Source organism: Heloderma suspectum, chromosome 2 (assembly GCF_057233095.1).
Source record: "Heloderma suspectum isolate Gila_16-S chromosome 2, 16-S_ref, whole genome shotgun sequence".
In the NCBI taxonomy this organism is placed as follows: domain Eukaryota; kingdom Metazoa; phylum Chordata; class Lepidosauria; order Squamata; family Helodermatidae; genus Heloderma; species Heloderma suspectum.
In genome coordinates, this window is record NC_139459.1 from 231,340,757 (window position 1) to 231,353,819 (window position 13,063).

Consider the following 13,063-nt stretch of genomic DNA (forward strand, 5'->3'; position numbering starts at 1 on the left):
ATTTATTAATCGCCCATCTGACTGGTCACCCAGCCACTCTGGGCGATGTACAACCCACCATAAACAATTTAAAACAATAAAATTTTACCATAATTTTTTTTTAAAAAAAATACCCTAACCCACCCCAAATGCCTGCCTGAACAACCACGTTTTTAATGCACGACGGAAGCTCATTAAAGAGGGGGCATGACGGAGTTCCCTAGGGAGGGAGTTCCACAGAGTGGGGGCCACCACAGAGAAGGCCCTCTCCCTCGTCCCCACCAGTCTAGCTGTCCTGGCTGATGGGACAGAGAGAAGGCCATCCGAGGCTGATCTTGTTAAGCGGCCTGTCTGGTGTTGCTGGAGGCGCTCCTTAAGGTAATGTGCGTTACAGGGGGGAAAGGAGCACTAGGGAGGCTGGTTGAGAGACAGGACAGCTAAATGTCTCACTTCAAAGTAGGCAGCAAACTGGAGGGAAAATGTGGAATGGAGATGTGTAGTGGCCTAGTGGGATTTTTGAGTGCCCTACCTTGAGAACCAGACCCTCATGAAAACTTTCTGAAACTCCCCTTATCCTCAAAAAGGGGTGTGTCATGTGGCATGGAAGGCTGCTGTTATGAACACACAGGCCCAAAGCCCCCTTGAATGCATGGAACTACTTCTCTGGTTCTTTGGATCCTGGGTATGGTGTCAAAGGAAAGAGGAGCCAAGGGGAAAGCAGGACTAGAGCACTACTACACACTGGGCTCTGGGGCAGGGGAGAGCCAATGGGCCGAAAGGTTGTTACAGTCCAGAGACCCAGACAGGGGAATTCAGCCATTTTTGGTTTCTACTGTTATTCTCATAACACTGTGAGCTGGCAACTTTAGGCAGGCCAAAAAAAAAAAAAGCAGGGGAAGAACTGTATTTCACATATTGATTTGAAACAACCAGGCAAACCTTTGGCTGCCAGCTTCTAGCAGTTTATATATTGTTTCTATCTTGTGATCAATTTAATGTCCTCAACTTTAACATCATTTGATTCCACTGGCAATGCTTTCCTATCATTTGGTTAGTTTTTAAAAATACTGATATTGCAAGCTATTTGCCTATTTTCTGCAGGCTATGCATCCTTTTATAGCACGTTCTCTTTTAGAACACAGTGTTTAATCACACAGGTCCCTCGCCTTCTACTGGTGGTCTTCAACATATAAACTGGGTCATTTCTCCCCCATTTCTATGACCGTATTTCAAATGGCACAACGAAGGGTGGGGGAGCTTCTACCTTCAGCCCCAGGTCCAGCTCCTTCAGTGACCGCCTAATCTCACTAGTAAGGACGTTCATCCGCTCACATTCCTGGAAAGCAACAACAATGTACGGGGTCCTCTCTTCCACTTTGGCCATCAACTCAGGAATGTTAAACTCATCAGTCAGCTTCTCCAGGATGTCATCCAGCAGTGCCTTCACCTGCATGCCAAAGAGAGGTGATAAGGGGTTGCTGAGATCTACTTGTAGAAGAGAGGAAAGATAATCAATGAGTCATAGTTGCCCTGGGAAAGTTAACCTTGTACTCCTTTTGGTGCCAGGTGAAGACCTTTTTTATTTTCCCAGCATTTTAGCATCCTAGTCTTTTAGCTCTGATGTTTTAATCAGTATTTTAAATATCTGCATTGTTGCTAGGTTTTATTCTGGTTCTACTTCTATATTATAGTTTTAAGCTGTTATATTTTATATTGTTTTACACTATACTTTGAAGTTTCAATTTTTGTGAACTGCCCAGAGAGCTTCAGCTACGGGGCGGTATGGAAATAAATACACATATGCACACATACATAAACCTACTCCTCCTGAAAAACAACTGAGCCAACCCGAGCCTGGCTCCTCTAAATCAACCCATTTGATAGACTATTACAATCTAAATACTGACAGGCATTCCAAGTGGCTCCCTTTTATAGAGATGATTTAGAAATAGCCACGCATTATGCAGGAGCTCACTTTTCTTTTTTGCCTTTGATTCTCTCCTGTGTCTCATTCTAAGGTTAGGATAGTTCAGTGAGATGGATTAAGCTATAAAAGGAAAAATCAAACAGCAGAGCATACTGTATTGCACCATTTATGAGCAATTTTGTTCATGTATTATTGACAAATGCGGCAGATTATTTTAAATGGAATTTTAACGTGAATTATCTTAGCACACTGTAAGCAAGACAAGAAAACACCATCAGTCCCAAGGTTCCCTTGAAGCAGCATGGCTATCAGACTTGGGAAGATCTCATGATGAACATTAATATAATTTAATTTACCTAGGGAGGTGGTGGGCTCTCCCACGCTGGAGGCATTCAAGGTGAAGCTGGACAGCCATCTGTCAGGAATGCTCTGACTTGGTTTCCTGCATTGAGCAGGGGGTTGGACTCGATGGTCTTACAGGCCCCTTCCAACCCTACTATTCTATGATTCTATTATTTTAATCCATATATCAGTTAAATGGGTCAGAAGGAGCTCCAGTCCTTTCCTCAATGCACTGTACAATATTCCCTGCACGTATGCATTCCTGGTCCCCCCTCCCTAACCCTGCCACTTGTCATCAGTCAGATCTATCAACCACAAACCAGAAACACAACAGGTCTATCAAATGCTTTCCTCCTACCAGAATTAAAAGGTGCTCCATGTACACTGAAAGGAATAATAGCTCTTTTCTGTACCAAAATACAAACCGTTTGCTCTGCTAACATTTTCTCAGGTAGATTTCCACTCATGATTTAAGGAGGAGGGTAAAGATTCCAGGGCAGCAAAAGAGGAGAGCTTAGCATGAGAGCTTGCTAAGTCAGCAGATACGGTGGTACACACCATGCATTCCCTTTTTCACAAGGCTGGCAAACAGAGCTATCCACAAAATTTCACATTAAGCAAAATACAAAGTGAATTTTGGAGTTCTTCCTCCAAGCATACATGGCAAAGCATTTTGAAGCAAGTTGGGAAAGTTTCTGTAACTCTAGCAAAATTTCTTAGGAAAGTTGAGCGCACTCAACTGGGGCGGCGGGGGCGGGGGATCTTCAGGATAACGGAATGAGAAGTGCCCTGGAGTATTATCCAGATCTTCATGGAATCAGCTTTGGTCTGTCAGGGACACATGAAGCAAGAAAAGCCGAGTGTACTGCATCTTTAAAATCTGCTTTTCATGGGTCAAACAGTGCTTCAAGGGAACATACTTCTGGGTGGTATGGGGGAGAGTAGAACTGAATGTCATCAAACGGGCAGGGGCTGCTCAACCAATGAGAGAGACTTGTTTCCCCACTCCTGACCAGGCTCCCTGCTGCTACTACACTATTATGAATGGAGAGCAACTAATTTTTCCCCATGTGTGCAGATTTTCCTGAAGAAGCCAAAATCCCCAGTTCTTGAGTGCAGCATCTGAAGGATCCTGATGAGAGCATCCCACCTACCCCAATTTTGCAGCATTCTAGCAATCTGCTGTGGAGTTATTCCTCTTTCCCCTGATCCCCAATGTGCGCACTTTTGCCTTGAGAAGCCAAAATCCCCAGTTTTCCAGTGCAGCATCCCCTGAGAGCATCCCCCCCCCCAATTTCACCCCATTCCAGCAAACTGTCACGGAGTTATTCCACTCTCCACTGCTCCCCAATGTGCAAACTTTTGCCTTGAGAAGCCAAAATCCCCAGTTCTTGAGTGCAGCATCTGAAGGCTCCCCGAGAGCATCCCATCCACTCCCAATTTCACACCATTCCAGCAAACTATCATGGAGTTATTGCTTACACACCCCTTTCTCCTTCTCTGGGCACTTTCTCCCTACTTGCAATGACAGACTCCTGAGACCTTGCCGGATCAGCGAAGTGACTTTACATAACATCAAAGAAGCAACTTTACACAATATAGAAAATGCTATTTAACACAACAATGAAGAAGAAAAGTAATGCAAACATCAGATAAGTGCATCATCATGGAGGCCACTCCCACTTGTGAAATGGGAGTGCCGGGAGATTCTGAAGGCTGGAAAGGATCAGTGAGTTCATGGCCAGATGAAAGACACACCCCTGGGCAGGGCTATCATGCCAAAGTAAATGTGGAAGATAGGGGCACACAGCACCAGAAGCGGGGGAACACAAATTAAAGAAATAAAATGGAGTAAAAGTAGTCCCTTAAAATCTAGCTTCTCCACTGGAAATCTCTGGGGTGTCTGTGGAATGGCCACAATATCATGTGCCTTGAACAACCTCGAAATGCTCCCAATTCGCAGCAAATCCCCCATGAGGCCAGCCCCCAGATTTCACATACAGTGAAATTTGGAGGCTCCTCCTCTGGCGAAATATCAGAGGAATTTAAAGCGGGGGGAGAAATTTCAGTAAGAAAAAAGAAATTTCAGTAACTGTTTGTTTGCGTGGCACCTCCTTAGAAGTGAATCTGTTTGCCTTGTCTCAGATTCCATTTGAGACTGTACTGAATCCCACTGCCCACAATTTAACTGCACATCCAACTAAGTACTAACAACAATCTAAAAATTAATCCTAAACTGTTATCATAACGCTCTAACTGAAGCCTGGAATTCAGGGAATCTGTCAGCCAATTCAGATGCCACTTTTAATATATCAGCACACTGGGTCACTTGACCCATCTTCCCCCAGGGTGAGATAGTAATTTGAATGTTTCACCAAAAGCTCAGATTGTATGTGACCATGTGTGTTACATCATTTCAGTCTGATTTTGGCTGTAGTCATAGCCAAAGAGGCCACACGTGTAGGAGTTTGAAAGCCTTTACCACCTAGAAGATGAACAGTCTTGGCTGTAAAAAGTTAAAGAATTAATTTGCCGAAGATTGGTGTCAACCACTTAAATTCTAGCTTCCGAACATAACGAGCAGGATATAATGGCAGATCCTCAATCTTCCATGAATTACAAACAGAAAAGGTGCACATAGCCAACTTAGTAATATTGACCTTTCTACACCTTTTAAGTCCTTGACTGGGATTTTAATGAAGTAAAAGTTTCGTTAAGGGAACTTAAGACAACTTGCAGAGAGAAAGAGAGAGTTTTTCTTTTCCAGCAGAAAAGTATTCAATGAACTGATACTGTGGGAAGAAGAGAGAGTTGACTGAGGAAGATAGAGGAAAGGGGAATGAAACTACATGCCTGAAATTTGCTTTTTGAGCTTGGTATGACTGCTTTCTTTTGGGGGAATGGGAGCATGGTGTCACTATCACCGTGCCACAGTTCAGGGGGTTAGGGTGTTCCAGCTCCTGCAGACCTGCACAGCTGGCACATGGACCAGTGTGAGTTCTGAGATCTGCCTGGCTGCCTTGCTGAGCTCCCTGCAGGGGTGTGTCAGGGAAAAAGTACCTGCCTTTCCCCAGGACACTTCCCCATTCTCCTCATTGCGCATTGCAGCAGCAAACCAGAAAGGTGAGAAGCCACCAGCTGGATGAGCTCCCTCTGTGATCCAAGAGGAAGTCCAGTTCAGCCATGTAATAAAGTGTTGAATTGGCCCTTCTGTAGGACAGCCAACATGTAGTTCCACCATTATTTCTGTTGGATGACAGCAGAGGTCATCAGCCATTTTTTCCTACAACATCCCCAAAGGGTGATAACCCCAGTCCTAGACGGGTAGAATTTCAAGGCCTTCCCTGGTACCCATTATGGCTGTCAGGATGCCTACCACCTAGCTAAAGCTTAATTGGCTGTGTGAGCTTACCATGACCTGAGCACTATTTGGACTAAAGGGAAATCAAATAAGGCAACGTTAGCTAAATGCTGATGACTCAGTTTCCAGCACGGTCCCCATACTCGCCTTCTCTTCCCGGGTGGCCCCTGCACCTTCTCCAAGGTTGGTGTCGCGAGGCTGCAGCTCCAAAACCGTGCGGAAGAGCTTTTCTGAGGTTTGGGTCAAGAAGCCAATTTCTGCATTGGGGTGGAGGCCATAAAGGTACGGAGACTCGGCAGGCAAGGCATCATCTATATACTGAGCAGTAAAACCGTATCTACAGTCAGCAAGGTATCAGATATAACACACAATTCTGTCAATAGGACACATGCTTCTCAATCACCCATAGCACTACTGAGCCACTAGGGAGCCAACACTGGAGTTGGCAATTATGTTGTATGAATAATCAGACCAGCTCCAGCCAAACCAAAATTAGCAGTTGTTATATCCAAGCCTTGCTATGAATTTCCAACAGGGAGCCATCTTTTTACTTAGTTTGGTGTGTGCCTTGGCAGTAAAAATCTCACCTCTTGGCTAGGAAATATGAAATTGTCACCAAGGGGGGGTCCCAAGTTCACTTATCCAAAACAAAACTAGGCTCACTCTACATATCCTGTCATCAGCATCTCCCTGCTTCCCTTAAGAAACAGAAGATGATTCAATAAATAGCTATCCAAGATCAGGAGCATACTGAACAAAAGCTAAATGAACACCACCAGCACAATCCTACACATGTCTACTCAGAACTGAGCCCTACTGATTTTAATGGGACTTACTCCCAGGTAAGTGTGTACACGATTGCAGCCTGACAGTCCTTTTGAGCAAACAGGTGCAATTTTTCCACTATGTCTGCTCTGGTTGGAGAAACAAATATGCTTCTTCCATCCATGCGTGAACTGAATGAGTGTATGATGAACTGTCACATTATCATTAAACTGGGCTCTTCAGTGTTCCAGCTCTCATCTAAAAAAGGACCACCCACCAGCAAAAGTGGCAAATTAGTGTTAGAACTCTGCATTCCTAACTTGCTCTCTCATATGGCTATGAGATCAGAAACAAACTTGAGTAAGCTGAATAAAATGCCTTCAGCAGGGCTACCTGGTGATAGCTGTTGTAATCCATGTTCCCTGGGAGGGGAAATCCTGGAGCCAACAAGAATTCTCCCTCCAGCATTTCAGGCTTGATGAACTCCTCCAAGTAGGTCTTGCAGAGGCGCCTGTCCCAGTCATCTGTGATGTGTCCTCCATACATGATCTCTCCAAAGAGGTACCGCAGATCATCGTAGGGAACCTAAACAGCAACAGGCAAGTTGGTGAGCACAGTTTGTAAGAGGCCACGCAGCCTTTAAGAGCTGATATCTCAGGGAATGCTTTCATTTCAAGAGTTCATTTTTTCTAAGAAATTGAATGTAATGTAGCAGTTAAATTGCTCCATGCAGCATACAGGAGATTCACTCAGAGAAGCCCAGACTGCCGAACAGACTGTGTGTATGTGTATATGTACAGTAAGGGGAAGGGAGAAAGGGTGGGAGGACTGTTACTTAAAACAAGTCTTTCCCCAGTTCCCTTGACTGAACACATTTATCTTGGCAGCCAAACGTTTCCAAATATTTTCACAGAAATGTCATGGTGGAGACACACAGGCCAGAAATGGGCATTCACAGAATCAGGGATAGTAAAATGAAAGGTATGTTCTTTTCTGGATTCACAATAGTGGATCAGAGGTGGGCGAAAAGGTGGCATGTCGATAAAAGCCAATGAACATCTATTAAGTACTTTGAAAGAGTCACACGTGATTCTAACATATGATGGTGTATCACTGACGCAGCTCACCTTTGAACTAGCCTCCAAGTAATTGTACAGAACATTGACAGAAATTGTGAGGTCCCCGGTGTTAAAGGGGTATGAACGATTCCAGCCCTGTGGCCCAAACTTGCGCCTTTCTGCTGCCACAGCATGGAAATAACAGAGGGCAAAGAGGATGCTCTTAAACTCATTCTCACGGCTACACATCTCCAGGGTGTCCTGCAAGACGAACATGGGAAGAGAGATCAGCATTTTCTTAGAGAGTATCATGCTAGGTCCTTAGCAGAGACCTAAAGAACTGCAGATTACCAAACCCACACACTGGGACATTCTTTTACTATGACCCAATTTGCATGTCATGGTGGCAATTCCTGGGTTGTTTAATCTAGGAATTGCAGGGACAAGCTGAGCATGCAAGCCATGTACTTGTCATTTCTGCTTTTAATCAACAACCCAAGAATGCCCCATTTCTGGGTTGTTTCATGACGTGTGAACCCAGAAACTCTGGGTTATTCCTTGGTTAAACAACTCAGAGTTAACCCAACAACAAACCATGGGCAATTGTACAGTTAACTCTGGGTTGTTTAATCTATCACCCCAGACTTTCCAGGTTCAGACATCACAAAACAACACAGGAATGGGGCAATTATAGGTTGTTAATTAAAGGCAGAAATGACAAGCATGCCTTGCGCACTCCGCTCGTCCCTGCAATTCCTGAGTTAAACAACCCAGAAATTACTATATCTATATCTGGTACCAATGTTTTAAGTGAAGTCAAATCGTTCGCTAACAGAAAGGGCTGCTATATTTGACCTTCTCAGAATCCTTCTAGCCCAGCAATAGTATAAACTTCTGATTCCATACATTCAAGAGAAAGGTTATGAGCATGGTTTTAAGGCCAATGCTCCTTGACAATTAATGGCTGACTTAACTAAAAAACAACAAAGAGCAGGTGGATGCTCAGCCAGCACCCATCTACTTCAACATGTAGGTTAGAAAAAGTGACTAAGAAGGAGCCCTGAAAATCACCTTATTTTGCCAAATGTTCTGGCTTCCTGGATGCAAAAGTGAGACAAAAACTCTAGGACAAGCGCACCCTGTCCTTATTTGACTTCACATTTCTCTAGCTGCAAACCCCAAACACCATCACAATGTTGATAGCAATACCAAACTGCACTCCTTATTTGGAATGAATATGATAAGCTCTTTGCAACTCCACTCTAGAAGCAGCATTTGAACTAGTCTTGCGTTTGTTGGAACAGTAGCTCAAAGCCGTCAAATGAAGTATGAAGCCACTTGCTCCCACCTACGGCAGGATTTGGAGGATGAGAGACATTTTGTAAGAATCCAGCTGCTTTGAGAACATTAATTACTACCTGATTTGCAAAGGCAGGATGAGAATGAGGAAATCTTGAAGGTTCCACCCCCCTTCCCTCTCCTGGAATCTGGGATGATGAATGACAGTGCATGAGAACACAGTAAGCCTTTTGGAGTGCCAGCATTAACCCTCACCTAACTACATCTGCTGAGATGTAGTAGCAAGAGCCATCAATACTGTATACTGTATACTGTATTACTACAGTAAGAATACTGTAGTAGCAAGAGCCATCAATAGTGCTCAGAAACACATCACATCTTTCCACCAAGGGGCCAGACCCCCAGATCCTCCTGCATCCTATGTCATGCTGGTCCAGACCTATAGGCACAGGGAACCCACCCCCTTCCAAGACTCAAGAGGACCAGTTAAACCACAGCAGCCTTGCACAGAGGATTCTTGCTGGTCTCCCCTGCCCCAGGGAAGCCAACAAAGCATCACTTGACAAGTAGTAGAGCATGTTAAGGGGCACAGGGAAACGCCTCCCAGGTATGTACAGGAAAAGCTACCAGGGGAATTGTAAGGCATGGGTTTCCTGCAGATGTGAGCTTCAGTGTGGAGAGCTTTGGGGCACACATAGTTACCCCACACAGGGGTACCCCAATCACAAAATGTAACGCAAGTCTACAAAGGTATCCATGTGCTGCTGGGTACATTGGCTGTTTGCTGATCTAACCTCCTACCTGGCTGAGAGAAAAGGGAATCTTTCTAAAGTGATGGGGGCCAGTACCTGGTTGAAGTTGTCCAGAGCCTTGTGAAGGTTGGCATGCATCCCTGTTGGGGGCTCATTAGTGATTTTGATGGAGTTCTCCAGGATGCCCTGTGGTATGATGTGGCCCTCGGGTGAAGCTGCAGGCTCAGCACTAATGAAGATGCGAAATTCAGGATGGCTGCCTTCACTGTGCTGCTCTAGCTTCTTCTCCAGGGAACTCAGCCACTTGGCCACCAGGTGGATGTTCTTGCAGGAGGAAAAGAGTTGTTATAGCGGCTGGCTTTTAATTCAGCAGTGAACAGCCACCACACAGACTCCTTCCAGGAGGTGAAAAGCATTATGCCACCCCCCTCCGCTTCAGCTTCAAGAGCAAGCACCTTGCCTAATAGCTCTCAGCGCTGTAATTCACTTCCACAGACATTAGCTGCATATAAAAGGATGCGGATTTTATACACTTTGAAATGCAAAATAATCAAGACAAATAACTAGCAATTAAGGAAACTGCTCAGAGTGTTTGTTTTCTTAGGGACGATGATATTCCATTTGTTAGAATAATGTAGTGCCGCTGAAGTAATATTATTTCCTCCAGACAAAACCAAGTTCCCATAGACAGCTGAAATAAAATCGCTTGATTATTTTCAATCAAATAATTCACCCTTGAAATCTGAGGCAGTTACCAGAAAATCACACTGCACATCCTGCTCAGCAGAGGCCTACACCAATTGGCAATGCTGGCACCTTTGCTGGAAACCTACTCATTTCACAGTACCTGTGCTTCCCACCCTATCAGCTGATGGTCACATCCTTGTTCCAAGACTTCAGGGAAGGCCATTAAGAATCTGAATTTCAAATATTCCTCCAGTTGAATGAAGCCACAGGACAGAGTACATTGGCGAGCGAGGCAGTGGGATGGGAAGGGATGGGTTAGAAATCTTTGGGGCAATCTTATAAACTGTGTACTTCCTGAAGCTGCACACATACCAGAACAAAGCTGTGTACAGTGAGAGCCATGCTTTTCAGAATTCTGCAATGCAGTTAACTAATTAAAAAATGTACACAAAATTTGCAGAAAATGGGAAAAAGTGCACACAATAATTAGGGGAAACAGCTTGGGGGGAATGCATATGTTTGGGAAAGTGTGTACGAAAACACATATATTTGGGAAAGTATACAAAAATGTGTACATTTTGAGAAATGTGAATTTCCTTGTTGGAAAGTGTAGATAATGACTTGGTTGTTGGTGCTGTTTATTTCATTTATAAAGATAAAAAAATAGAATAAAAATATTTTTTTAAAAAGAGAGAGAAATGTGAATTTCCGTACAGTCTTTTTTGTATAGAACCCCACCTCACTACAAATTCATGCAGAAATGGGATGGAATGAACTTAACTTTGGAAAAATGAGAAACTGAGTCAAACTTGACAGCAGGCTTAGTAGCCTGCTGCTACTAATGGTCAAGCCGGCATACCTGCCTTCCTACAAGTACTGGCTGTTGAAGCTGAAAAGTAACTGAAAAAAACTCAGGGATAGGGATGCAAAGGATAGGAACTCTAGGTGGTAGCTCAGAAACTGTCCAAAACATGACACCAGCATATCTGTCAAGACATCCTCTGACTGAGTTTCTGATTGCTATAGCTGAAGACTCACGGTTTCATTGGCTATTTTATTGTTTTTTATTTAAGCTGTTTGGGATGATTCCATGTTGAAGGGTGAAATCATGCAAAAGTTTTTGTATATAAATAAGAAGTGAATCCAAAATGAAGCAAATTTATGCTAATTAAAGACTACATTTTAACTTACCAGCAGTGGAAGCCACTAAATGAAGGCACAAACTATTCCATCAAAATCTAGAAATCCAAATCAGACTTCTATCTCAAGAAAGCCCTGGCATCTCCAGGTAGGGCAAGAAAAACTCCTTCCTGAAACCCTGGAAAGCCACTGCTAGTTAGCGTTGACAATACTGGGCTAGATGGGTCAATGGTCTGGCTAAGGCAGCTTGCTATATAAAGCAGCACTGAGGGAAATGGTCAGGTGGTAATTAGGTGCAAAGAGAGATATTCCCAATCATCTGTTTTTGAAAGACAGAAAATACAAGGATCAGGGTGCCATGATGCATGCTCTAATTTACATGGTTGCATGCATATTGCATACATGCAAACCAAGGAGATACATGAGGGAACTTTTAGCACTCAACTCTGGGCACATGGGAAAACCTGATACCCCAAAAACGTCATGGAGTCAGAGACCACCGACAAGGTCCTTGAAAACAGCTATTTGTTTTATTAAAGAAGAATTAATCAGGGGGATTAGAATCATACATCCAAAAACATTAACACTGAGGAGATCAAAAGATAGGCATCTGAAAATCAGTAATAAATCTAGGTGCAACAGGATACATAGGAAAGTGTGTTTATGTTCAGAAAAGGGTGATGGAAGTGTGGCACTTTAAAAAGAAATGAGTTTTAATGCAAACATTGAGCAGAAAGAAAGCAGCTAGCATCTAAATGAAAACTAGCCCTTGAAGAGGGAGGCAAATGCCAGTCAAAAATCGATGATCATGAGGGCCTTTCTAGCAAAGTGTGTGTGTGTGTGTGTGTGTGTAGCTGATCATGGAGAATGAGTAAGGGAGGGGGGATGAAAGAAATTTCAGCCTAGGATGATTTGAATGGGGAAGAAACTGAGTTTTGGGGAAGTTTGAGAGCGTTTTGGAGGGGAGGGGGAATAGATCAAATACAGAAAGTTTGGAAGAAAGTAAATGGGGAGGTTTAACAGAGCAAGAGGGAGCTCCAATGCCAAGGATTTGGGGAGTTGTGGATGGGGTGGAATATTAGGAAAAACAGAGCTTAAGGATGTGGATTTTATACACTTTGAAATGCAAAATAATCAAGACAAATAACTAGACGGGGAGAAAAAGGGCCTGTTCGCATGACCACGGAGGGGGAAATAAGCCATGGTGGCTTATTTCCTCTACCGCACATGCTGGTCACTTACCAAAGGAATGTGCATAATTACCCTCGGCAGCATGGCTTGCGATGTCATGCGAAACCAGTTAGGGTGACTTGTTGCAGTCATTAACAAACCACCCCAGAACCCTACAACAGCCTATGGGTTCTGGGTGGCTTGTTAAGCACAACAACAAGCCACCCTCGGTGGGTTCACATGACATCCAAGGCATGCTAGCTAGCGTAATTATGTAAATCCCCCCAGTATATGACTAGCACACGTGCGGGGGGGGGGGAATAAGCCCCTGTAGTTTATCTCCCCCTCCATGATGATGCAAACCCAGTCAATATTGGGAATTTCAGGATTTCAAAGCTTCAAAAGGTGTTAACAAGTTAAACAAGTAGAACTGGCTAATATTTTTTTTCCCTTCCCATTTAAATGGCAAGACTGAAAATCAGCATAAAATATTTCTTGGTAGGTGCTTCTGATTGTCACCCTGAGGCAAGATCTGAAATGTGCAAATGTTAATACATAAGAATTAAGGAAAATAAGGACACAT

The 13,063-nt window shown here is 43.8% G+C and overlaps 1 protein-coding gene across 1 annotated transcript in view; it reads right to left on the reverse strand.

Annotated features, from left to right (window-relative positions):
- The window catches only part of DNAH9 (dynein axonemal heavy chain 9), a 293,377-nt gene that overhangs the window by 13,403 nt on the left and 266,911 nt on the right, over window positions 1-13,063 (reverse strand). The window contains exons 63-67 of the mRNA XM_084838397.1: window positions 9,580-9,807; window positions 7,502-7,693; window positions 6,768-6,959; window positions 5,757-5,927; window positions 1,244-1,426 (exon numbers count right to left, since the gene is read on the reverse strand). Coding sequence (XP_084694523.1) covers window positions 1,244-1,426; window positions 5,757-5,927; window positions 6,768-6,959; window positions 7,502-7,693; window positions 9,580-9,807 — 966 coding nt within the window. The remainder of the gene's footprint in view (window positions 1-1,243; window positions 1,427-5,756; window positions 5,928-6,767; window positions 6,960-7,501; window positions 7,694-9,579; window positions 9,808-13,063) is intronic.